We start from the raw sequence: 27,000 nt of genomic DNA, 5'->3' as shown, positions 1-27,000 counted from the left end.
ATGAGAATGAATCTATTGACTAAATGGTCACATTGGTAGTGCGCATATGCATATATGTTGCGTATGCAAGAGAAGAAACCAAGGATAATACAGTTTTGTACAACAAGATTCGTGTAAACATATCTAGTCCCACTAAAAGTTATGTATGGAGAACGCAATATGAGACTTTCCCTTTCTTTTCCTTTTGTTTTTTTGTTGGTAAGTGATAAGATGAACAGAACTAGCTAAAAGTAAAAAACAAATAAAACAAAAAAGAAAGAAAAATCGCGCGCTGAGGAGAATTGTAGGCCATTTACAAGTAATTCTCAAGTGGCCCTTCCATTATGTCGACGAGTGGGAGATGGATGTTATAATTTCAATCTTTGTAAATATCCGATACCCTTAATCTTGATTTAGGAGGGGGTCTTCTGTAAACTTAATTAAACTCTACTAAATAAGGCCAGCTGTGGATAGATGTGGATGGTTTTTATTTCTTAATCAATAGATTGGGAAAGAAAACGACGTAAAGCACTAGATCACATCTATTAATGTTTTGAATATTTGAAGGCCATTTATCTTAATAGAATGAATTGAAACTGTATGCGTTAATTAATTGAGGTAACAAGGTATATATATTAGAAGCAGCAAGTATAGGAGCTAAACCACAATAATAGGGCCGTTTCAAATGCGTGTAAGTGGAGAGTGATTCGATCTAATAACTTCCGTTTCATAAGGCGTAATTCTCACTCGATTGAGCTATCTCTTAGGAACAGATGCGTGTAATTAAAGGCACCACATATGATCGATTGATCATAAGCCGAGAGACATAAACTTAGAAAAAGACTAGCATATTGCTCTGAGATTAGACTTTAAATTCATCTTTGAATTATTTAAATGGTCAGTTGACGTGTACTTAGAGGTGACACCAAATTGGAAATGTTCATATAATTAGGGATTAGTCAAGTTCAATAATTCTAGCGATTTCTCCCCCCCCCCCCCCCCAAATAAAGTATGAAATATATATATATATATATATATATATATATATATATATGAGAGAGATTGAACGTGTTAAATCACTATTAATCTCAAAAGTTTAAGCTGAAAACATAAAGAATAGTTGATGTAATCATTTAATCAAGAGTACTAATGCTATACACCACTGTCACCACACCACTATCTCACTATAATGATATATATGACAAATATCCGCCATTATTATTTGTTTATTTTAACAAGGGTTAATCTAAGGGTGTATTGACAATACCATATCGGCATAGTGAGACAATAGTGGGATGGTAGTGTGGCATGTAACATTACTCTTTAATTAATATTTTAGTATTTTTCCTCACGTATGAGTTCAAACTCTTCCTCAATAAGTAAGACTTAACAAGTAGAATATTAAATTGAAACGAAATGTGAATTACTAAGACAATGTTTAAACTAAGTACATTTGCTCTTATACCATATATGTTAAATGATCTCTAATTATTTAAAAAGTTTAAACTAATAAGAACAAGTTAACCATTAATTAATATTTTAACAAACCGTTTCATCCGCTCCGTGCAAAGCATATCAACAGTAAATAAATTGACGACCTTATAGAAGATGGAGGGGAAACTCCTAGCCATGGACACATGATATGATCAGTTACACTGCATATTATAATCAGTAAATCTAATGGAATGGAGCTTGGAAGAAATGTAGGGGTGAAGATGTGGTTAGTAAAATTCACCAACCTCCTTCGCTAACCGCTTTTTAAAGAAAAAAAAATTAAAAAAAAAACAAAACAAAACGTCGTTTTTATGGTAATATCATAATACCCTACTATATACGATATCATTTCTAGATTTTTATACATATATTTAAACACAAAAACGACGTCGTTTCATGTATGTATATATAATATAAATAAATGTAGTTAGCCGTTTTTTCAAAACATAAAATTGCTAACTTTAACCGTCTAGACGGTTAGCGATTTTTCATAACCACCTTCAAAAGTAATTAGTGCGGGTTATAACCGCATTTTCACCCCATAACCACTAATCGATGGATGAGGGGGAAAAACAAAAAAGTCTAATTAAACCGAACTATGTCATCGAACCATTGATTTGCTCTCCCTCCGCCAATGGAGGCTAGAGGGTGAGCAAATCAATATAAGAAGTAGACAAATATATACATATATATTGAATGAATTTATTAATAGAAATCAAGAAAATAGAGCAAGCTTTTCTAACAAAACAGTATTGTATTATAGATACAATGTGAATTGAAATATTCTCCATCCAAATCTCATCAATGACTTCTCCTAGTACTCCCTCCTTAGCCAATCCATTAGCTGCATAATTTCCTTCTCTCTTGACGTGGCCAACTGTTCATGTTAAACTCCCACTTATTTAAAAAATTTAAGCTATTAAAAAATAGTAAATTAAAGTTTTAGTTAATATATACTTAATGAGTAATGCTAGAAAATATATTTTTATTATTTTTTTTATCCTCTTAAAATTGATGTGGCTTTCAAAATCACCATTGGATCAAAATTCAAGTATGATTCATCTAAAATTTAGAGGTAATTTTAAAAGTCACATCTCCTACCATTGCTCATACTTAATATGCATCATTTGGCTATGGGTAAAGTAAAGGACGTTTTGGGTATTAAACAATATGAATCTTTAATAGGGAGCAGAAAAGGCAATAAACTTGCTCAATCTTCTTTTAAAGCTTAAAAAGAATCCAAAAGTGGCAAAATAGGGATCAAGGCAAGAGACCAGAGAAACCCTAGAAGTGGGGATGGACGCCCCCTTGATATGTTGCTGGGTCAGGGTCAGGGCCCTGTCAGTTCCGCCCGGCCGCCCCCACTTGAAAATGCTTGTGGAGGACGCAACATCAACATATCATCCAAATAAATATAAACGCCATTTACATTAATGGGTAAGTTATCATTTTCCCGAATTCTCAGAGATATGTTATAGCTATTGACATCTGTGGAATAGGGACTGGGTCAGAGAGTTTTTAAGTTTTTGGTAAATTTGGTTCCTAAGATTACGATGGATAACTGTTATCTCTCTCACCAAACAGTCCTCTATCTCTCTCTCTCTCTTATTCATTGCTAGCTCATACCTTCTCTTCCTTTCCTCAAACTCTATATATATGCACCCTTCAACCCTCTCCATCCCTCACTTCTCCATCTCTCCTCTGTGAGTCTTTTTACTTTTACAAGTCCTTTAGTTCATGAATATACAGATTTTTATTTATTTTTATCAAGTGGGTCTTACATAAATCATAGTCCTACACATGGGAATGAATTAATTTTTGAAAATTTTATGTCTTCTCTTTTTTTCTTTTCTTTTTTTTTTTTTTCTAAAAAAAAAAGAAAAAAGAAAAAGAAATTTATTTACTTGTCCTTCATGAGATGAGAGATTTAGGGTTAGGGTTCCTCCGTCCCACATATTCTCTCTTTTTGCATGGGCTGATAATGGCTAGCGACTAAGATTTAACAACAAACAGTCACTTCTTGCTGGTGGAGCATCATCAAGATTCACAATCTTTTAAGGGCTTTGTGGGAGGCTGGTGATCATCATCCCTTGCTCCAATTTCAATGGCCTATGATCTGGGAATCTTGATGATGCTGCAGCGGCAATAAATGGCTTATATATACTAGCAGATTATCCAACGGTGTATGTAGACGTCAATTATAAGGTAATTAATACTATTCTTTTGTTCCAATCAAATTTTTTTATTTATGGATTAAAAAAAAAAAAAAAAAAAAAAAACACACGCACACACAGTCTATTTTACTATATTTGTGTTTGGAAATGTTCTTCTAATGATCCATATGGTAATATACTGTAATCTGTGTTACTTGGATATTTTCTTTTCAGTAGTGACGAGAGATTACTCATAAAGGTCACCGTACTGCAAATCCCCCGGTCTCCGCAGGTATGTCAGTACTTCGGTGGATTAATATTGTGTAGTACCCCAAGCAATCATGTGTTTTTATATATTCTCTTTTCTTTCTCAGTACTCTGGATCTTCATTTCGATCTGTATTATATATAACATCACTCTATTAATTCCAGCTAATTCAGATTTTTATATGTAAATGATCAGAGATTTCTGAGATTTGTTCATCTCTAGCTTCATCCTGTAAATCTGCATTAATCTTGTGAAATTCTCAAATCTTTTTGCCATTTTAGGGTTGGCAAATTAGCTGTCTGGTGTATCTAGGGTTACTTGTTTTTATTTGGGCATGGCATAGTACTGTTTCAATCAGTCTATTTCTTTACCCTATATCTAGATCTCTCTATCGACTAGGAAATTTATTACGCTTGGCTGGTTAATTATAAGATGAGACATTATAATTTGAATGGCTTTTCTTTTCAATCCCAAAATCTTGTGTCATTGAGTCCATGAAAGTAACTTTTTTCATCACCTTATGAAAAAGTGTTGATAGAAAAAAGATTGGGTTATATATTTAGTAACTGTTTTGAGTTCAAAAAGTGCTTGTATTTTTAAATTCAAAAAAATATATTTTTGAAAAACCATTCTTGGCATATATTGGGCTAAAATATGATACATAAACCCTATTTTAACATTACATCCTTCTTATAAAAACATTAAAATATGGGTAAAAATGAAATAAAACAACCTCAGCTGGTCTTATTCAAGGCTTAATTTGGTGCATACATGCTTCTCTTACACTTCTCCGGCCGGCCGGGAAAAATTTCCCGGCCGGCAGAAGAGTGTCGGAAAACTGTCCTTGATTTGGTAAAGCGTTTTTAAAAACTGGAAGTGTTCTTAAAAAATGTCACCAAACATACTTGATATTTTGTTTGTTTTTGTTTTTTGGGACGAAAAAAAGGGAATCTAGTTGAAATAAAGAACTTGTACTGGTTTCGTGTAAGAGCTCTATTTCATTCTCATTGCTATCAAATTAATTCTACTTTGTAATCAATAACTTGTACTTGTTGCGTGGACTGTAATTCCCCATTCTTTTAGGGTTGGCAAAGGAATATTGCTCTCACTGGCTTTTTTGGCCAAGTAAACTATATATGTTCATCCATGGGAATGTTTGAATGTGCTAGAAAAAGTTCAATTGCACACGATCGACTCTGCATTTAAGTGTAAATTTTTGAGGAACCATATCTTGTAGTTGTGAATTCTAATCGTGGTTGATCACATTTAAATAATTTGTCACTTCACTCATGGAGCAATATATATGTACCCAAATTTATTACATGTTAACATGATTCTCTAGTTTCAATTCCTATTACCACAGGTTTAATATCTTTATTAAAAAGATGCAATAGTTTGCGTGGACTCTCCTGTTAAAACATGTTTCTATTGAATGTAAAAACTTTGATTATTGTATGATTTTGTTGTATAATAGTGATTAGTTATGTGTACTTGAATTGTTCGTCTTGCTCTTATTTGCTTGTACGTGTGAATACCATGATTAATTGCAGCATCTCAGTTACAATGGGAATATTTATATATGAGAATAGCATTTGGTTACTTTCTGCTGATTGGTATTGTGAAAATTGTACTACTTTTAAACCTTGCCATGTGCTTATGAACTGTGTTGAAGTGTGAAAGTGTCATTCTGCTTATGTGAATAGTTCTTAGAACATGCTTTACAGAGTGCGATTTCGAATGTCATACAAAGTTTTAGCTTCTCTCGTGAACACAGATTGATTTTCAGATGAGATGGTCAAAGACAACCTACTTGTGAATGAACAAGCAAATACATGGTCGTTATGGAAGGAATATTTTCTAGTTAATAGTTATATCATGTCTACCTAGCCTTAAATAGAATACTTATTTGTTATATATAGCTTCTTAATTTATCCCTTTCGTGGGTTTGTCTTGGTGAATATCTTTTTCATTTCTTTTAAATGGTGCTATATTTTCGCATGTATTATTAACGCGTTCAATCACTGCAACTTCCGATCTAGTGTTCATGTAATTGATGTGAACCACATGTGGGTCGAAGATAATTCAATTGACTGCAATTACTATCTCATGATCGTTGAGTCATCTAAACGACATATTCTTTCATCATGGCCTGATTTGACTAGAAACATATCAATGTGGCTATGTTTTTTTATTTCTCAAAACAAAAACATGAACAAACATTAATTCTTGGAATTAGGAGATCGAGGAGGGAACTGAGTGACATTGATCTGTACAATGCCCCCCAAAACTCCATTATGGGGCTAAAAAAAGTTATCAATTCGATCGCAGCCTTAGTTTTTTCAAATACTCATTGTGTTCTTGTAAACGTACGTGCATGAATTATGACAATGTTGCTTTCACAACTTGTGTATTATAATGATCGATGCAGCAGGCAAAACAATAAAAATGTTTGTATAAATTAAACATATATATATATATATATATATATATATATATATATTGTGAGTACCAAAAGAGCTGTGCGGTACAATAATGTTGCCCAAAGTGGACCCATAAATGACGCATGAGGAGTATCCAATGCCCATATATGCTGAAGTTCCGATAACCAGAGAAACCCACTAGACCAGACATCCAGTACGCCTCGTACCCTTTAATCACTGAGTTTTGCGGCCCCAATAGTACAATAATTTGATCCATAAAGTACACCACATCCTCCGTGTTTGCCGCTAAAATTCATAACCTTTCAGACTTCCACTCATCACTCATTCATCTACAATGGCCTCAAACTCTATCATTGCTTTCAAACAATGGAACCTTTCATCAACTTCTCTACCCCGATACTTTTTATTTTCTCTTGTGGTTGTCGTGGTTGTGGGTCTTCGTCTCCACGTCTCTCTCGATTGCGAAGATATTTGTAACCAGAGTTCCTTATTCCTCTTCAACGGCTCCAGATCGGCTCCCTTTCGGTGATTGTTTCAGCTTTCAAACCGATCCTGCTTCAAAAATTATATTGTGCGGCCCATTTTTTTTTTTTTTATTTGTCTTTTGCTCAAAATACAGAGGATTGGGCTATTTTTTTGGCCCATTGCCTCCTAGCCCAAGGTGAAAGGGGCTTTTGCTATTGCCTCGTGGATCATACGGCAGAACTCCTTTAGTGTTTCCAATGGCAATATGAGTTTTGTTCGGCAAAGCCTTTGTTTTTCCTTTGTTACTATTCATTATCGTTTTCTAAAGAAACTCAACTATCAAAATATTTTAACTTTTTTCACTTTTTATATCATATATTAATTTTTTATTATTATTCAAATAAAAAAAATCGCAACACAACAAATTTTTTTTCACTTTTTCATACTATTTTTTTTTTAACTAGATATTCTTACCTTTTTTTTTTTCACATCAACTACAGTGACTAAGGAAAATACTTTGCCGAACATGGTCATCGGTTACCCGACATTGTCCGCCATGAACTCTTGTTTACCTTACTTACATAAGCCACTAATTAACTTTTAGCGGCTTGATGGTGGTGGCCGCTAGACTCTTGACCATAAATTGAAGTAGTTTCTTTTTATTTTTCAAAAATATTTCTCAAAATTTTAACAAACCTTTTTTGGCAGAACACTTTTTTTTTTTTTTTTTTTATTAAATGTGGCTACTACTAAATCTCTCAATTTGTATTTTTTACAAAACTTAAATTGCTTCTCAAAACTTTATCAAAATTCATATGGGTTTCAAAAATTATTTTCCTTTTTATTAAATAAAAATTACACTTTTTACAAAATATTCAAATAACTCACTTAAAAAAAAAAAATGAAAACGTTTCACACGTATTATTTTGAAAAAAAATATGGACTTAATTTTTACCTTTATTGAATTTATTATCTTCTTTATTTATTTATTTTTATGGTTCTTATCATTGCGGAACCACCTCATGCCTTGGGCTTGGGCCTGGGGCCCAAGGCATAAGGTCGTTCCAATAGATATATATTTTAAATATATGTGTATTTTTTATAAAATAAACCTTTAAAATTTGATTTTTGCTTCTTCAAATATATTTATATTTTTTTAAATTTCACCCCTCAATTTAAAAGTTCTAGCTCCGGGCTACTTAGGTGTTAATGACATGAGGTGTCCAATGTGACATGTATATGGTAATATAAGTTAGCTCACTGGATCATTTGAACACATATTTACAGGTTAAAAATGTTAATACGAGGTACGGAAGAAGTCAATTGATAATTGCACGAGCTATGGAGTAATTTAATACATTTTAAATATTAACAATCAAACGATTTGATAAAATATGACAGGCTGAGACTTGGGTATTGTTATTTAGATATTTAATTTTCACATTGGTGAATGAGAAAAATTACTATTCATCTTATTTTTCATTATTTTCGTCCATGTATGAATATGTGAATCTACTGTACGTAAATCAGACTAATTGAATTTGCCAACAAAATAATTCTAATTCTGAAAATGAATAACTAACTATAATTATTACGAAAGATCAATTTTTACATTGCAAACTAAGCAAATCCTAATGCTAAAAAGCGCGCGTTACAACCATATCCAACGGTTAAGAAAGAAATTTACAGCAACATATTATAGACACAGTTTAAGGAAAATTGTCTAACTGATCAAAAATAACAGAAGCAAAATGGTTTCATGATCTGCTTCTTAAGCACAAGCTTCCCTCGTCGGCGCCATTGCAAAAAGAGCCTCAAGATCAGGTGGCTGAAAGTAACCACTCTTCGGCGGCGCCTGCTGTTTGAAGTAAACCGGCTTCTTCTTCGGAGCCGGCGGGCACGCGAATGCCGCCGGTAATCGACACCCACTATGTCTAGGAGTCCCGCAACCCTCCTCGACGGCCCCAATCCTCTCATCCACCTCCATTAATATTGTATGTACGCTAACGCCGTCTGAGTCTCTTAACAGAAAGTAGCGTTGTGAAGGTGTTGGTAGACAACTTATATAGGAGACTTTGGCTCTAGCTTGTTCCGGAAGGCACTCTTTGACTTTATCCAAACGTGTGGTGGAAGTAACTGACGCTGAGATTGACATGGAAAATAGACGGGGTTTTGGCTTTTGCCACTTGGACGCGTGAGAAGCTTCAATGGCAGGGGAGTGTGGATTTGAATCTGGACCACACGTTTTTTCCCTCCTTTTTTGGATGGCTGGTAGCGGGGGATTCGCATCTTCGGATGCTTTATGCTCGTGGTCGTGGACACATGGTGGGGTGGGTCCGACAGGGGGAGTCTGGGCCATGGGCCAGCTGGGTTGTGGTGGAGAAATGGAGCACGTGCATTGTGGCTTTGACGGACCACGTCGTTTTCGCAAGGGACTTCACCGACAAGTTTGGTGGCCCACGTCTTTGAAAGTTGGGACTTTTGTTGGGAACTGATCCACGTTAGGCCGTGACTCTTTTTTGTTGGGCTTCTAACTCTGATGGGTTACGGCCCACAATTAAAGTAGTTGGGTATATGGGCCTGAAGATAAACTTTGATGGAAGTGCAGGCAATAGCTTCTTTTAGTCCCACTATAATGATGTCTAAAAATCTCACATAATCTCATTTCATTCCAACATGAATAATAGGAATTTCAATAGAAGAGTTCAAACGATAAGTTGAGTCTTGATGAGATTTCAATTCTAAGAAGAGAAAATATATTTATTCCTCTCAATCAAATATTCAATTTGTAATGTTTTTTCAATCCTTTAATTTGGTTAATATACTTTATTGATCTACCATTCAATTAAAGGGATCCAAAATAATAAAAATATCCTACATAAAATAAAAAATTCCAAAAAGACAACAAAATTCATAATAATAAAATCATTACTTTAGTCTATTCTGAATTTTTGTTTTTGTCTTTTTTAGTTGTTTTTTTTTTCATAGTATTTTTGTCATTTGAATGGGATGAGTGTACATTACAATCCTAATAATGGATTCATAGGGTACATTAACCAAATTAAAACATTGAGGGAGACATTATAAATATGGTGCTAAATTAAAAAAGTGAGTGTAATTTTCCCTAATAAGAATCTCAAAAGGGGAGTTTAACTATTTAAGTGATAAGTCAAGCCGTGATAAACATGTTAAATGCTATAGGTCAAGAGTTCGAGCCCTTTTTTAGCCAATAATTTGTTTACGACAACCCATAAAGTCAAGTATGTTCAATGCATGCAAACAAAAGAATTGCATATTTTGGGAGTTCATCAAAACAACACTTCTAATATCTTGACATAAATTAGTTTAATTAATACAAATCAGATTAATAAAGTGACATCTGTTCCTAAAGTTTTATTATTAAAGCCATTAAAAAAAAATGTGAGAAGCACATGGTATTAAAAAAAGCGTATGATTATCATATGTTAGGTCAACCTCTAAATAATTAAACTTATATCAAATGAATTATCATGCAATTTTTTAGGAATTATAATAAAAATTATAGTACCAAGCATTTTCAAATGTTAAAAAGCTCTTGAAGTTTTAAATTTCTTTTTTAACATTGACTAATGTAAAATAAAATAAGCATTTCTCTTTTACTATTCTCCCAACTTCCAAGCAAAAAAAAAAGAAAAAAGACTTGAACCGGCCGGAATAATCCGGCCCACGGCTGCTACTATGATTGTTGGACTTTGGTTTCAGTCGCAGCAAGCAAGGGTGCAGGACCCGACCCTCCTCCCCCAAACCCCAATTCCTCATTCCCAATCGAGGGAAATTTTTTGAAGAAAATGCCGTTTATTTCACAAATTGAACGCCAATCCGATTACAATCTTGTCCCCTCCACCACTCCCATTGTCATCGACAATGGCGCCTCCTATTTCCGTATCGGGTATCCCCAAACAAACCCTAACTCAGCCTATACATATGTAAACGATTCAGTTAGTTCTGTGTATGTAATCTTTGTGTGTGTTTAATGTGTGTTCCTGAATGTTCAGATGGGCAGGAGAGACAGAGCCTCGAGTTATTTTCCGCAACATTGTTCAGAGGCCACGGCATAAAGCTACTGGTACCGCTTAATTCCCCCATTTTTATTTTTTATTTTTTCTCTTGAGAGGGAAAGAGATTCTTTGGTTCTGGTTGGCTTCGGAGAAAGTGGTAGAACAAAGTTTTGAAAATTTGTATTTGAGCCTATAATTGCATTCCGTATCCCACCGTAAATTTGATTTGATAGGTTTAAATAAACTTCGTTTCTTGTGTTTAGTTATTTATCTTTTGTGTTTATGTTTTTATGTTTTTTTATTCTAGCATGGGGATTTTGCTTTGTAATGCAAGTGAAACTAAAATGAACCTAAATTCTAATTTGATGTTGCGATAGAAATGGAATGTAAGAACGGTTGAATTGAATGGATTTGAATTAATAATCTGAATATCCAACACAATACATATGATAAACAGAAATGCAAACAGGAATAAGGATGGCTGAGTCGATGTGCCAGCCTGCAGATTACAAATAACAATATTTTTCCACACCTATCTCCCATGTGCGCCCAATCCATTAATATAAACGGGCTTCAACTGATCCCCTTCTAAGGCAACTGCCCACTAACTCAAACTAACTACCCACTAAGCCCTTGATTCCAGTAGCTGTAAAGTTCACCTACAAAACTCACACCTACTAAACACATTAGAGCACCCCCCAATGAGTCGTGCTATGCGGCTGCCAAATTGAGGCAGCCTAGCATCGGCCAAATATTAAAAAATAATAATAATAAAAAATTCTGTTATTTTTTTTTTGTTAGTTAAATTTCTATGAGCTAATATTTAGGTTCTAATGCCTCAAAACTTGTTTTTAGATTCAAAATTAAAACCTAGGGGTGGAAGATTAATCCTTTAGGGATGGTATCACCCATAAGGGATTCGATCATCCTAAATTTGGTGCTAATGCCTCAAATTTGGATTCCCCTTGTAACATCTTTCTTCTTCAATTAAAAAAAAAAAAAAAAAGGAAAAATGGCTGACGCTTGGCTAACAATTTTGGCAGCTGGAAATCTCTACTCCTTCCCAATGGCTTAGCTATTTCTTACTTTTATCTAAAATAGATAAGCAAAACACTAAAAAACCCATTACATTGGATTATGCATCTCAAATGCAAAATACGTTTTTATTGCATTTGTGAACAGTGCCTACATGTAGCGGGCACTGTTCACACATCCATTTCATTAATATACTATTTCTCTTTCTACATCTCTCTTTTCCCAAAATTTTTCTCATACTATTTCTCTTCAAAAATTTTCTCCTACTATTTCTCTCTCCACATCCTTTTTTTCCCAAAAGTTGAAAAATAGAATCTTTAGGAAAATACAATCTTAAAAAAAAAAAATGATATAAATAAAAAAATAGATAATCGGATGTATGGTATCTTGTAAGACTCATTAGCCAAACTAGATAAAATGGGTTTTGATTAGCCATTTTGCATAAAAATATACATAAACCAATATGAATGCTCTTAGCTATACACCTACTAAATACATTAGCTGTGATTAGGGCCATAACAGAAACTGTCACTATTGTTGGTGACCATGATCCTGCATTGTTGAAGTACTTCGATTGCAGTTTTCTGTAAATTTTTTTGTTTTGCCTTTTTTTTCTTCTCTTGAGACGAAAAGAGTGTTTAGATTCTTAGGTTCTGGTTAGCTTCTGAGAGAGTGGCAGAACAAAGTATTGAAAATTTGAATTTGAGCCTCTAATTGCATTCCATATCCCACAGTAAAATTGATAAGTAGACAGGTTTAAATGAACTTCGCTTCTTTTGTTTATTTATTTATCTAGTGTGTGTGTGTGTGTGTGTTTTTAAATTTTTATTTTTTTATTTTATTTTATTTTTATAAATTACAGCATGGGGATTTTGCTATGTAATGCAGGTGAAACTGTCACTATTGTTGGTGACCATGATCCTGCATTGTTGAAGTACTTCGATTGCACTCGCTCAGGACCTCGCTCAGCTTTTGATAGCAATGTTGTTTATCAGTTTGAAATAATGGAATATGTAAGCTTGTCCTTCTTTCTTTACCAAGTACTTTATAAGTACAGAATTTTTTGCTTATCAAAACTTATCATTGCCGCTCTACTTAAACAGAGAATTCTGTTTTGTGGGTTGGTGGGATATACCAGAAGGCAAACTAATAAATAAAACCAACTTGTTGAAAACCTGGGAAAGCTAATTGAGTTACTGCAAAAATCCGAGCACCTTTCTGTTATCCACACATTTAATCGTGTGAATTGTGAAGCACCCATTTTAGAATCTTAAAATTTGTCAGATAATGCTTTCTTCTTTTTTTTCTCTAAAATTTCTCCACAACACAGCATGGCAATATTGATTGAAAACCTTATAGTGTGGAGATTTCGACCCAGACTAGCATCTTATGCTACTTTTCCTTTAACCAGAAAAGTAAATATTATGCTACTACAGTTGACCTAATAGAGTCCATACACCATTTATTTTTGAGTAACTGACAGTTGATTTATCGTTTCTGTTCCATGTGAGTAAAAAAATGAACTCTGCAACCCAGATGGTTATCTAAGGAGTTTCAGTAACTGGTTTGGAAGATTCTGTCTTAAATCCTTCTATAATATGATCTTTCCATTTACCCATCAAAAAAAAAAAAAATGATCTTTCCATTTATATGGTTTTTATGTTTTTCACAAGGCGGGACATGTTATGCTTTTCAGTCACGAATGCCGTAATGCATTATTTGATTATGAACAGAATGATCTGGAGCACATTTCCACTAATTTTTGTGCTTGTGCTTGTGTTTGTGTATGCATGACTGTGTCATGAATGGTGTCCTCACTAATATTTTCTTGCATCTGTAGATTCTTGACTTTGCCTTTGATCGGATGGGTGCAAACGGATCAGAGGTATGATGAAAATGGATAAAATTTTATACATATTGATGCTTTAGGATTTTCACTGTCGAAGGGTTAATTTTTGCCAATCTGTTTTGGTATGTTCAGTGGTTTTCTATTGTGCCATGGTTTCTGTTAGCATTGAGGCTGGTGGTTGTTAACAGAAACCATGGCAAACTTATTGTTTTACATTGTGGTTTTCTATTAAATTTGAAAAAAAAAATTGTGGCTTGGATTCATAGTATTGACTTTGAGAGTTTTCAAATGAAATGGATAGTTCCTAGATTAAAAAAAAATCATATCATTTCCCAAATAAGATTAATCTGGACTTGAATTTTAATAAATTCATCTTCAGCTATCTGTGGTATTTTCCTTGAAGCAACTGTGAGTGTGTGTTAAATATTCAAATATCTTGCATTTTCCTCTTGCTGTGTAAGAACACTTGAGCAACTATTTTTTTTATACATAAAAATTCAACTTATCAACAAAAAAAGAAGCTATCTGTGGCATTTGGAGACCACTGGAAATGTCGTGAAACAAAGAGTGAGTTCAGACTGTAAAATTGGTGCTGATAGCAGGCATTTGCATAATATGCCATACAATATTTGTATTTTCTATTTTGTACCGTGCATCCGGCATGTTACTTTATGCCAAATATTTTATACTGTGTAATTAAGGTTTTGGATTTGTCAATATACTCACGAGATCTTTTTCTTGATTTTATGTTCACTTGAGGGCAGAACAGATTGATCATCCTGTCCTGATCACGGAATGCGTATGCAACCCTGTTCAATCCCGTAGTAAAATGGCAGAGCTTCTTTTTGAGACTTATGGAGTTCCATCTGTAGGTACTATCACTAACTACTACGTCAAACTTTGAAAAACATCCGTAGTGGGCTGGCTTAAGAGCTGCATAAGGAGGGCATGCCCTTGCCTGTGTAAGCAATGGGCCTGATCAGTGGGCATTGTTGTTTCTTTTCTGTTATATTGTATATGCCTTCCTACTTCGTTTGGAAAATATTTTATACTGGCTTTAGTTCTCTTTTGCTCCTTTAATGTCTCTAATGCTGGCTTGATTAATCTGTCTTTTCTTTTTATTATCTCAGCATTTGGTGTTGATGTTGCATTCAGCTATAAGTATAATCAACGACTTGGGGTTTGTGATAAAGATGGTCTTGCTATCTGCCCAGGATTTACCACAACTCATGTAATTCCGGTATGCTTTCTTAGCCTTGCATTCTCTATTCAACAATAGGCATTTTACATAAATATATATCCAGGATTTATATGGTTCATGTTAAACCATGTTTTGGAGCAACCTTAACAGTTTGGGAACTTTGGTTTGTGATTCTCATTGTGCATCGTTGTTATCATTGTTAGTAATTATTATTACCACCTGTAATTTTACTGCTAAGTGGAGAGAGAAAGAAAAAGAAGGAAAATAGCACTAACATTGGCGTATTATTTTGTTTCATCTTGACTCTTAGTTTATTGATGGGGAGCCTGTTTATAATGGAAGCTGCCGAACTAATATTGGTGGATACCACATCACTGATTACTTGAAGCAGCTTCTTTCACTTAAATACCCTCATCACATGTAAGTATAAAATTTATTGAGGTTCTGCTTCTATTGATCAGTACTGTTTGTGCAAAACTTCTGAGTATTTGTTTAAATGCAACAGGGCCAGGTTTACATGGGAGAAGGCTGAAGACCTAAAGATGGAGCATTGTTATATTGCACCGGATTATTTTTCAGAAGCTCAATTGTTTCAGGTAATGTGTATGGCCCTTTTCGTCCCCTTCTCCTTTTCAATCTCTGACAAGAAACTATGGCAATTTTGTGACAGAAAGGGGCCAAGGAAGCTGAAGATAAAACCAGGTGTTGGCAGCTTCCATGGATTCCACCGCCAGCTGAGGAGGCTCCTTCAGAAGAAGAGATTGCAAGAAAGGCAGCCATAAAGGAGAAACAAGGTCAACGGTTGCGAGAAATGGCTGAGGCAAAGAGGTCATCTAGGATAAATGAACTAGAAAATGAATTGCATGATTTGGGATTTCTTTTACAGCAGCTCGAACAAGTGGAAGAGAATGATATTCCATCTTTCCTGTCAGAGACTGGCTATGTCTCCAAGCAGGAAATTGAAGCTGCCCTTGCAAAAGTCACCCAATCTTTACGAAAAGCAAAAGGTGAACCAAAGGGTGACCAAGCTGAAGCTGAGGACAAGGCAGATCTTGCCACAAGTGAAAAGTTTCCTCTCATCAATATCCCTGACGACATGCTGACGCCAGAGCAGGTATGCCTTTATAGCAAATGGCTGATCATAAGCCTCATCGCTTTTAAGTTGCCATTGGTTGTACTTTCAAGATATAACCTAGCTTCCTCAATCCCTCGGGACCAACAAGGAGCACTACAGGAATATTCACCTATTGTCCAGACTATGGAACAAAGAATTATCCCAAACCTACACCGAGGTATGGATGGTGATTCCCAAATATTGCAGAACATAATATGATGCGATGAGAGGGATTGCAATAGAAACAAAGACAAAGGGAGCAACTTACATTAAATCGTTGCTGCAAACACCTATTTATGTAGCCATATTTTCCCAACATTTATTCTGAAGTTTATACACATAACCTAACATTCATAGTTCTTAGGTCTTACTTTTATTTTGAATTGCGGCCATTGAATTCTAAAGTCTGAATTTGAATGCTAGAGCTTCTGATGGATATGAAAATGCAACCTCATGGTTGCAATGCGGTCTTGGAAACCAGCTACTTTATAGCTCTGCCAGCCCCTTTTTGTCAAGTTTTCTCATGATTAAAGGTATGTGCTCACTTTGTTTTGGTCATTTGACAGCTCAAGGAAAAGAGGAGGCAGTTGTTTCTTAAAACCACATCTGAAGGCCGGCAGCGAGCTAAACAAAAACGCTCTGAATCGGAATTAGAACGAGAAAGGAAAAGCCAACAAGATGAAGAAAAACGCTTGTATGTATAGGGCCAAGGATTGTTTTATTATTGTTTTATTTTATATTTATTGTGATCGGGTGTTAAGGAGAAAAGGATAAGCCTTTGTAGTTGAAAGTAAGGCTTTATATAGTTGAATTGAGTAGGGTTGCTGAGGAGAAGGGAGAAAGGAGCAGGAAAAAGCATCTCCCCCATTGTGTCTGGATTTAAGTATAACGCTTAGGTTTTAAGATTGATTGCTTTACTCAATACTTGATTAGTGGTATAGATTCTTTTAATTGAAGTACCTTCTATTTATTCATTGTATTTCTCTTTCTTGGTTGTGTAGAGAGAACCCAGAGCTTTATTTAGAGCAGTTGCGTGCTAGATATAAAGATCTTTCTGAGAAAGTTGAGCAGCGGAAACGACTTAAGACAAATGGGAACCATACAAATGGAAATAATTTTTCAGGAGGTGTCGGTCGTGGTGAGAGATTGAATGCAGCCCAGAGGGAAAGGATGCGCCTTTTAACTACAGCAGCCTTTGATCGAGGAAAGGGTGAGGATACTTTTGGTGCCAGGGATGAAGATTGGCAACTCTACAAATTGATGAGCAAAGATAATGATCATGATGACGAGGGACTCGATCAGGATGAAGCAGAAGTGGCTCGTATCTCTTCTAGGCTCCAGGTCAGTTTTCATTCTATAATTGAATCTATTTCTGCAACTATTATTTTGGTCTTGATTATTTAGTATCGGTACAAGTCTTAATGGACTAATACCACTGCAGGAAATAGATCCAACATTCATTCCCAAGCCAGCAGAATTAGGAACCTCCCAACCTGTTGAAGTACCACGGCTTCGTCCTCTCACCAAGGAAGATTTCCAGATCATTCTTGGGGTTGAAAGGTTCCGATGCCCTGAAATTTTATTTCGCCCCAACTGGATAGGGGTGGATCAGTCAGGGTTAGATGAGATGGCTGGGGTCTCAATAAGGAGGTTGCCATCTGTGGGCCAAGATGTGGAGGAGAGACTGACCGGTTCAATACTTATGACTGGTGGGAGTTGTCTTTTCCCTGGTATTAGTGAGCGCTTGGTAGCTGGAATTCGGATGATTAGGCCATGTGGGTCACCTATAAGGGTGGTAAGAGCATTGGATCCAGTTCTTGACGCATGGCGTGGGGCTGCTGCTTATGCCACTGCTTCACAATTTCAAACACAAACTTTCAGTAAAGCGGATTATTATGAGAAGGGTGAAGATTGGCTTCGCCAATACCAATTGCGGTATACATTATAAATGATTCGATCACAGTACATTGATGTATATCTTCTTTTACATTAGATGACGCCAAATTAATTAAATTCTAGACTAGTTTTTGAGGTCCTTCCTTCGCCTCTATTGCTGCTGTTAAGCATCGATGCATACAGGCAATTGATATTTGCTCTTATCTATTCCAATTGATTGTCTGAAGTGTTTGTGCAGATGGCTAGCTTGCCACTTGATTCTCAGTTATCTCTGACCCCATGGTTGTCCAGCTGGTTATATGCTTATGTTATGTACATCTGAATTTCAAATCATTGGAAGAAAATTCTTAGCTGTCTGGGTGGCTCATGTTTTCGGAGCAAGATCTGCTTACAGGCCAAGTTGTGTACTGCCATTAATAGTCGAGCCCCTTTCTTTGATTTGATCTTTGGAAACCATTAAATAAAAACTCCATGCAAACTATGACCTTATTACTTACCCAAAGAAAGATTACAAAAAAAAAAAAAAAAAAAAAAAAAAAAACAGAGTATGACCTATTTGCATTATCGGGCTGTCTGAACGTGAGAGTGACCTATACTGCATACTAACGTCTTGGGTGTGATGGATCTGGTGGAGCTAAAACAAGAGCAAAAGTAGCTAAATGTAGCTACTATTTCTCTTTTAGCTAAACTATTGGAGTTGCTCTTAGATTGAGGTACCCTTCAAATGTGTCATCTCTTTTATGGGCTTTGAAGTTATATTATGATGTTTACAATTTTTACTAGCTTTAACCATATAGAAATCAAAATTCAAAAGCCTAAAAAGATGTAAGAGTCTTGACCGTGTACACACTGCAGACTAATATTTACCATTAGATAATCTGAACTGAAATAGAAATGATCTTAATTCGCAGATTTATCCTTATATACTTGGTGTGCAAAATGCTTTATTCCTTTTGATAAGTCAGTAATTAAAAGCTGCCTAAAAGTGCATAGGGAGCGCAAAGCAATAGAATAGTGAGATCCGAAGCAACGGCTACTTTCGTAACTAAACCTAAGTGCCAGCTTGGACAAGCTTGATTTATGTAAAAATTTGACCGTTGAGAATGTTGTCTTTTCCTTTCCCAAGACTCAAGACCTCTCCCTCGCTCCTATAAACCTTACCATTTTTGACCGTTACAAATCTTCCTTCACACAAAAACCCAAAACCTCAAGAAAAGCCCTCTTTGCTTACAGAAGAGAAGAGAGGCCTTTTCTCAGTTCCACAAGTCGATCTCCTTAGGGAACCCATTATCGTTCTCAAACCCAGGATCTCAAAGGAAGCGAAAAGATCAAAGACGACCCAGAAATGGATTCTCCACAACCAAGAAAACCCGGGCTCAATCTCCCGGCTGGGATGTCCGAGACATCGCTGCGCCTAGAGACCTTTTCCGATTCTTTTCGTGCAGTGCCGAATCTGGGATCGCCTCGAACGATATCAAACTTGTCGTCGCCCTCGAAATCTTCCACGTGCAGTGACAGATTCATACCCTGCAGATCGTCATCGAGGCTTCACACTTTCGGGCTAATCGAGAAGGCGTCGCCAGCTAAAGAAGGGGGAAACGAGGCCTATTCGAGGTTGTTGAGAATGGAACTTTTCGGGTCTGATTTTGGGTCTTTTTCTCCTGCAGGTCCAGGGTCGCCGATGAGTCCTAGCAAGAATATGCTACGGTTCAAGACCGAGAGCTCGGGGCCGAGTTCACCCTACTCTCCATCGATTTTAGGGCATGATAGTGGGCTCTCTTCCGAGACTTCGACTCCTCCCAAGCCACCTCGCAAGGTCCCCAAGACTCCCCATAAGGTCCTTTTCTTTTGTGCCTGAAACTATAAGAAAAACATTTTTTCAATTCAAAGCAAAGAGATTGAACTGAGGCACCGAGATGCAAATGAGAGCAAATGAACTAGCTAAATAGATTATAAAGAGCATAAACATAGTGGAAAATAGAGAAAAAGATTGATCGCTGAAGGTTAAATAAATGTTTGCAGGTTCTAGATGCCCCATCACTTCAAGATGACTTTTACTTGAACCTAGTGGATTGGTCCTCTCAAAATGTCCTTGCAGTTGGATTAGGCACCTCTGTTTATCTGTGGAGTGCTTCAAACAGCAAAGTAAGTTTAAATACTCTACTTCGTTGACAACACTTTGAACAATGAAAATGTGAGTTGTTGTTGTATGGGTTTTGTTGACATTCAAATATGATGTTCTGTTTTCAGGTAACGAAGTTGTGTGACTTGGGACCCCAAGACGGCGTGTGCTCAGTACAATGGACCCGAGAGGGTTCATACATATCAATTGGTACAAGTTTTGGTCAAGTTCAGGTAGCTACTTCTCTAATCTTGCATCTGGTCCTTTTATAATCACATCTTTTTTGCAGCCTAGTATATTCTTTTAGTCATTTACTTTTCTTAAGAACTTAAAGGTAATAGGAATAGATGAATTTAATTATTTCATTTATATTCGAACACTCCTCTTTTCGTGTGAGCTCAAACTCTCCCTTAATAAGTGAACCCCTACACTTGAAAGAATCTGATACCATGTTAAAGTTATAGTTAATAAGAATTAATGAATTTATATTCTAAAAATTTATGGAGTTGAGATTTAGCTAGCGTTGTGGCTCCTGTAACAGGTCTGGGATGGGACTCAGTGCAAGAAAGTTCGAACCATGGCAGGGCATCAAACAAGAACTGGAGTCCTGGCATGGAATTCACGAATCTTAGCTTCTGGAAGCAGGGACCGCAACATACTGCAACACGATCTTCGGGTTCCAAGTGACTTTGTTAGCAAGCTAGTTGGTCACAAGTCTGAGGTGAAGCCATCTAAAAATTTCCTAGTAATCCTTTGTATCAAATGAGTAGCCCTTATTCCCAGCTAGTTGGCGTTGGCTATACAAATCTTTTGAATTATCCCATGTTATAATTCAACATATATTGAAGCAGTCTTTAAATGGTACTGTAGTCTTAACATTTTAGTGCAAACAGGTGTGTGGGTTAAAATGGTCCAATGATGACAGGGAACTTGCATCTGGTGGCAATGATAATCAGGTAGCCATCACTTAGTTTTTTTTGTTTGTTTTTCCTCATTCCTCTTGCCCTTTCTGTGTTTAGCTGTGCCTCTAGTCATTACTAATCGATTGTCTTGCTGATGACTCCAGCTGCTGGTCTGGAACCAACATTCTCAGCGACCAGCTTTGAGACTGATACAGCACAAAGCTGCTGTCAAGGCCATTGCTTGGTCACCCCACCAAAGTGGCCTTCTTGCATCTGGAGGTGGAACAGCTGATCGATGTATTCGCTTCTGGAACACCACCAACGGCCACCAATTGAACAGTGTTGACACGGGGAGCCAGGTATTAAAAACCTTTAGGTCTTTATAAATTAAAAGAAAGTCCAAAAACAACTTACGAAATCCTTCATTGGGTATTTCCAATTCAAATAACACATAATAAATTCATGCGAAATTTATTGTTGAGGAACTCATATGCTGAAGTACAACTATACTTAAAAATCAATTTTCCTTTAACCATCAGGTTTGCAATCTTGCATGGAGTAAAAATGTGAATGAACTAGTAAGCACTCATGGGTATTCCCAGAATCAAATTATGGTGTGGAAGTATCCATCACTGTCAAAGGTATTAGCTTTTTCTGAGTCCTAAACTTCTTATTTTCAGATTAACCTGTCTGCAATTGTATGGTCATGAATCAATATACCCTTTTGAATTGGACTTTGATAGGTTGCAACTCTAACTGGACATAGCATGCGAGTACTCTACCTTGCAGTGTCACCTGATGGTCAGGTATTACACATCGTTTCCTTTAAAGCATTTTACAAACACTTGCAAACAAAATGCAAGGGCAAACATGCTTTCACATATACTACATATGCCATTGCTTAAAGAAAAAAGAAAATTTCCTTCTGCAGACAATAGTTACTGGAGCGGGAGATGAAACTCTCAGATTTTGGAATGTCTTCCCATCCATGAAAACGGTAAGTGTGACAATTGCAGATCCAATCACAATTTGGTAAAGATTAACTTGTAGTTGCTATCTTCTGATCAAATACTTTTACTCATCCTAATTCATTCTCCTCCTCATGTTTTCTATTGTTTCTTCAGACACCAATTAAAGATACAGGTCTTTGGTCACTAGGACGAACCTATATACGATGAGACTCTTTGCACATATGAAGCTAAATATTTTGCTCACAAAGGGGTAAAAGGAAGTGTATGATAATGTACTTTTATAAGTAGCCACGGATTTGCTGGAAAACTGGCATGTAATTTTATTTATTTCCTTAAATGTAATTTTATAATGTAATTTTTACAGTTTGCAGTAAAGTTCAAATCTGTAAAGTTTTTCCTTGTTTAGAATACTCGTACATCAATAACATTTTGCAATTTCTCTCTCATAACCTGAAAGTTTCTAGTGTCCCCTTTCCAGAGCCTAATTTCATTCATCATTGAGGGAAGATCATAACCTGGTGGAATCAAAACTGTGTAATAGTCTCTGCCTAGCATAGCTTACCATTAAAGCGAAGTTTAGATTGCCAAGGAGTTAGAAATTAGCTCTAGGAAGGTCATAACAAACAGATGACCTGTCTGGCCTGGCCTCAATAAGAGGATTTCAGTACTGTTTAAGCCAATCTTGAACGCAAGCAACTCTCAGCAAAAAAATCCTTTTCATCTTATCCTTCAGTCTCTCTCTCTCTCCCTTGTTTAGGTAATATTTGATGACCTCCACATCCAAATCCGAGTCACTCTATATACTAAAATTTGGTGTTTGTTTCATCTCATATATATATATATATATATTTTAAATGTTCATTCAAAATAAATGACCCCGAATTGAGGCATGGTTAAAGTGAAGGGAGGTCGGTCGCCCCCTAAGAAAGTGGTCCCTCACCCCAATGGGGTGGGTGGCCAACCACCTCAACGGGTGAGCCAAGCAATTGCCAACTACCTCCTCTAACTCAAGGGGAAAGATGGGTGACCTCCAAAATAACATAAAAGATAATGAACATAAATTAGCTACAAACTGTTTTGTAGGTCGTAGCTAATTCATGTCCTAAGATAATGGGAGTCAAATGGAAATGATTGTGCATGATAAAAAGAAACGATTCAAAATGAAATTGCAGGTTTCTTACATGTGAGTTATGGTTGGGAACCAAGCTTATTTATTCCCATATAAAATTAATAAACACGGCATTGCAGGTTACAAAGTGCTATATATTTCCTACTACAACGGAACCATTTCGCCAAAACGTGATTTGCCCAGCTATTTTTACTTTTGGCTACCTGCGTATGGTGCTAGAAGCCAAATATAGAACAAAAAAGCTACATCCTGGCTTGTGACTGCAAACCTTGACATATCAAATAATTCTCTCTAGATGAAGATCTTGTAGCTTTAGGCCTCAGCCAGGATGCCTTTCTAAAGAGTGGCTTGCATATCCGGCTGAATTCTGTAAAGCAAAAGGCAAAAAGAAAGAAAAATATGCAAACAAATCAGCAGAAAAAATAATTTTAGATCTATGAAATAAAATCCAACCTTGCACGTCTTCACTCTCCAAAAGCTTAATGACAAGGTGGCCTCCTGCTTTCAATACACCGTTATTATCTGAATCAGAGGCTGGGCCATCCGGTTTATCACCCAGATTAGGTAATGCAGCCCCACCAACAGCCAAATCAAGTGCTCGCATTCCTAACTCAACTGATAAAGCTGCATCCCTTGTTGTGATTCCGGAAACCAAGGGACACATATCTGAGAGTATTACAGAAAATCCTCTCTGCTGCACAACAGGCAAACAAAAATCATCTGTATCCCTCTTCTATAAGGAGAGAGAAAGGGGAGAGACCCTAAAAATCGTTTGCCTTGAGAGAAACTAATCCCTCACATCTGAGGTGTTTGATGTTACAAAGGTTCAAACACACTAAGGCAATGAGGTTAAATGCCAACCTGATATTAGTAGGCAAGGAATAGATCAATACGAGGCAAACATATTGAAGAGAATCAACCAATAGACCATGCTGCCTGTTAATTAAGCTTTCAGATATAGTTTGACAATTCCAGAAAATTAGGTTCCTGTGAAGTTTGGGTTGGCCCCAAACTAAGGAACCTTTTAGATTAACTAAGCCAAATGAAGATTCGACTTTATTAAAAAAAAAAAAATCATCTACAGAAAGTACATCCATTCCTATCTTTCTCTACTAGCCTTCTGGCAAAGCATTTTAGGATGAACATTCCCCAGCTAGGCCTGTATCCATAGTATAGTGCAACACTTAAGAAGTATCCTAAGCCTTACTCATTTGAAGGCTGATGAGATTATAGAGGCTATAAAAGCCAGACCAGATGCATGGGGGGATGGTTTCATTCAATATTAATTGGATCCTAAGTAACACCCTCAACCAAGCTTGGACCAGTGTAAGGGTTTACTATTTCCTTGGTGGGTGAGAATGACAAAGATTATAGCTTTAAGACAAAACGAAAGAAAGTAACTCAGTTCCATGCCATTACCAACACTAATTGAGTTAGACTGTAATGGAAAATAGTCAATACCATAAAATATGTCAAATTAGAATACCTTAGAGATACCCATATTGTAATACCTGAGGAGAGAGTGCCCTAACTTTGTCTTTGGAGAGGTTCATGACATCAGCAGAAACAGTTTTAACCCTTGCATCACAGTGAAGAGAAGGAACCTTCACCTTCTGCTCTGCATATTCCATATTTCACAAATTAACATTACAACCACAAAAAAAAAAAAAAAAAAAAAGGAATTGTTTCTCCAAAAGTCAAATCCTTTACCGACAATCCCATTAGTATCAATATGCTTATAGAAACTAACACCAATAGAACAACAACTACTAAAGAATCAAAGAGTTAAAAAACTACACCTTGATATCAATGCCCACAACCACCCCACCATTTTTGAGCGGACCCAAACTCTGGCAAGCCACCTACAACAAGAAAATAAAGCCATAACACCATGAAACCCATAAAGAAAAGATGAAAAGGCAAAAAACAAAGATACCGATCAAAACCCATGAAACAATTAATACCTGAAGCCAAGCACCGGGGGCGCAGCCGAGGTCGAGAACGGACGAACCAGGTGTTATCAGTTTGTACTGCTTCTGCATCTGAAGCAGCTGTTTCACACGCAGAGAGAAAGAGAGAGACTTTAGACTTAGATTGGTAAAATGAAGCGGGAAAGGAAGGCGTAAAGAAACGAAAAAGTGCCTTGAAGGCGGAGCGTGCGACATAGCCAAGGCGTTGAGCCTCTCTGTAGAAGAAATCTGGTGCTCCTGCCCCACTCATCTACTCTCTTTCTTAGAAGCTCGTAATCTAAAAACCCTTTTGAGGTTCAACGGGGTTTTGCCATTGCCGGGATTTAAACCCGGGTCGCCTCGCCTTGGTGAAACCCAGGTATCCTAAACCGGACTTACCGTAGCTTTGACAGGAGGTCTTTTTTTTTTTAATAAATAATTCTTTTTATTTGAGGCTTTCTAATTCCTTTTTGGGCTTTAGGAGCTCTTGCGAGGGTGGGCTTTTAATTTAACTAGGTCTTGGGCCCTAGACTTATTTTTTATCCACATAAGTAGATCCCCATGTTAATTGAGCACGATTAAATTTGTAAAAAAGATATAATTCAGATAATAATTAACCATTATCAAAGTTGTGCAGGAAAGACCCATAGCCAATCTCAGGGGAACCGTGAAGCTTCATAAAATTCTTTTGTCCAAGTAGTTCACGTCTTTATATACATGCTTATTTCATCGAGTCATTCTCTAAGACAGTGCTCATCTAAATAACTGCTTAATAATAAAAAAAAAATTGAAGTGCAGAAACAACTAAGAGTTTTGCCTAGAAGTAGGCACCTGTCACGTCGACTTGTCTGTTGAGAATATTATTTTCTTATTTATTTTTATCTTTTTTTAATTAAAATATTCTCTTTTTAAAAATGAAGAATTTTTCCCAACATCTTTTACGACGGGTTCAATGTTACAAAATTTGTGCGTGATTCAGATTAAGGATGACAAAAGTGAGTATTAGGGAATCACCTTTTTCCACAGTAACTCTCTCCAAGTCCATTTGATGAGATTCTCTCTAATTCTTGTAAGAGCTTCTCCTGTAGGAGTGGTCTCCATTAGAGTGTGTTTTAATTGCATATTACCAAGTATTTAAATGCTGTGTATGACTTTTTTGATCTGGATTGCGCGTGCGGAGAGAGAGAAATGCACCTTGTCACAGTGGAATAGCTCCACAGTTTTCTAGGATATTAAAAGTAAAGCAAGATGAACCAATTGGAAACACTAGGAGGGAGACAGGCAGACAAGAGAGAGGGGGACCAACACTAATGTACGAGGAAAACTACTTCATTCCTAGGTATGGGGTGTCTCACTTACATAATAGGCACCACGTGACACCACGGCCTCCTCAAATAGAAGCTCGAGTATTTGAAATCGGGATTGCCGGCAATTTCCATAAGGATTTGCAGTGACTCTGCAATTATGAGTTAAGAGTTGTTTACACCGTTTAAATAAGGGTTTGTTATTAGAAAAAAAAAAAAAAAAATTAGAAAAATAAGGGTTTGTTAAACAACACCAAAAACCACCACACTATTTTGCTTATTTTTTCAAAAAAATCAACATAAAAAATGTCTCTCCGTTGCCTGCATGATTGCATTGAAATTTGCAGAAGTTGGCAGAAGATTCCAAACAAGTGTAGGTGAAAAGGCCATGCCAGCATACTATTACGATTTTGATTATGTGTATAGTAGTTTTTGAACCTCTTTTTTTTCAATCCAATTTTTAGGCTCGGGATTGCCGGCAATTTCCATTTGGATTTGCAGTGACTTTGCAATTGTGAGTTAAGAGTTGTTTAGACCGTTTAAACAGGGGTTTGTTAAACAACACCAAAGACTAGCACGCTATTCTTTTTATTTTTTTCAAAAAAATCAACATAAAAAATGTCTCTCAATTGCCTGCATGATTGCACTGCAATTTGCAAAAGTTGGCAGAAGATTCCGAACAAGTGTAGGTG

At 36.3% G+C, this 27,000-nt stretch overlaps 3 protein-coding genes, 1 long non-coding RNA gene and 1 pseudogene across 8 annotated transcripts; 3 read left to right on the top strand and 2 right to left on the bottom strand.

Annotated features, from left to right (window-relative positions):
* Window positions 1–3,179: 3,179 nt before the first annotated feature.
* On the top strand, window positions 3,180–5,807 carry LOC132187678 (uncharacterized). The gene is made up of 2 exons (XR_009440842.2): window positions 3,180–3,678; window positions 3,861–5,807. It is a non-coding gene; the product is annotated as an uncharacterized LOC132187678 (long non-coding RNA).
* A 2,612-nt stretch (window positions 5,808–8,419) lies between these two features.
* On the bottom strand, window positions 8,420–8,811 carry LOC148585150 (cyclin-dependent protein kinase inhibitor SMR4 pseudogene; annotated as a pseudogene).
* A 1,694-nt stretch (window positions 8,812–10,505) lies between these two features.
* Window positions 10,506–18,071, top strand: ARP5 (actin-related protein 5). Of its 2 annotated transcripts, XM_059600204.2 has the most exons (12): window positions 10,506–10,727; window positions 10,834–10,904; window positions 12,760–12,884; window positions 13,712–13,756; window positions 14,490–14,592; window positions 14,851–14,960; window positions 15,232–15,341; window positions 15,427–15,517; window positions 15,592–16,035; window positions 16,602–16,729; window positions 17,037–17,376; window positions 17,477–18,071. In XM_059600204.2, the coding sequence occupies exons 1-12, from the start codon at window positions 10,627–10,629 to the stop codon at window positions 17,981–17,983; spliced, it is 2,175 nt and encodes a 724-aa protein (XP_059456187.1). In that variant the 5' UTR covers window positions 10,506–10,626; the 3' UTR covers window positions 17,984–18,071. The 2 variants fall into 2 exon arrangements, with proteins under 2 accessions (XP_059456187.1, XP_059456188.1); XM_059600205.2 differs by lacking the exons at window positions 10,506–10,727; window positions 10,834–10,904; window positions 12,760–12,884 and having other exon boundaries at window positions 14,485–14,592.
* An 892-nt stretch (window positions 18,072–18,963) lies between these two features.
* FZR3 (FIZZY-related 3) lies at window positions 18,964–22,361 on the top strand. The gene is made up of 10 exons (XM_059600206.2): window positions 18,964–19,768; window positions 19,954–20,076; window positions 20,182–20,286; window positions 20,595–20,774; window positions 20,947–21,009; window positions 21,120–21,314; window positions 21,495–21,596; window positions 21,699–21,761; window positions 21,887–21,952; window positions 22,080–22,361. The coding sequence occupies exons 1-10, from the start codon at window positions 19,277–19,279 to the stop codon at window positions 22,131–22,133; spliced, it is 1,443 nt and encodes a 480-aa protein (XP_059456189.1). The 5' UTR covers window positions 18,964–19,276; the 3' UTR covers window positions 22,134–22,361.
* A 719-nt stretch (window positions 22,362–23,080) lies between these two features.
* Window positions 23,081–25,402, bottom strand: LOC132187207 (FtsJ-like methyltransferase family protein). Of its 4 annotated transcripts, none has more exons than XM_059601441.2 (6): window positions 25,198–25,402; window positions 25,020–25,106; window positions 24,855–24,917; window positions 24,567–24,668; window positions 23,509–23,749; window positions 23,081–23,422 (listed from the first exon to the last, which is right to left on the bottom strand). In XM_059601441.2, the coding sequence occupies exons 1-6, from the start codon at window positions 25,273–25,275 to the stop codon at window positions 23,298–23,300; spliced, it is 696 nt and encodes a 231-aa protein (XP_059457424.1). In that variant the 5' UTR covers window positions 25,276–25,402; the 3' UTR covers window positions 23,081–23,297. The 4 variants fall into 4 exon arrangements, with proteins under 4 accessions (XP_059457424.1, XP_059457425.1, XP_059457422.1 ...); XM_059601442.2 differs by having other exon boundaries at window positions 23,509–23,746; XM_059601439.2 differs by having other exon boundaries at window positions 23,081–23,749.
* Between the last annotated feature and the right edge of the window lie 1,598 nt (window positions 25,403–27,000).

Source organism: Corylus avellana, chromosome 6 (assembly GCF_965113065.1).
Source record: "Corylus avellana chromosome 6, dhCorAvel1.hap1.2, whole genome shotgun sequence".
NCBI classification, from domain to species: Eukaryota; Viridiplantae; Streptophyta; class Magnoliopsida; order Fagales; family Betulaceae; genus Corylus; species Corylus avellana.
Note: the sequence above shows the minus strand (reverse complement) of the source record. Positions and strands in the feature narration are given on the sequence as shown.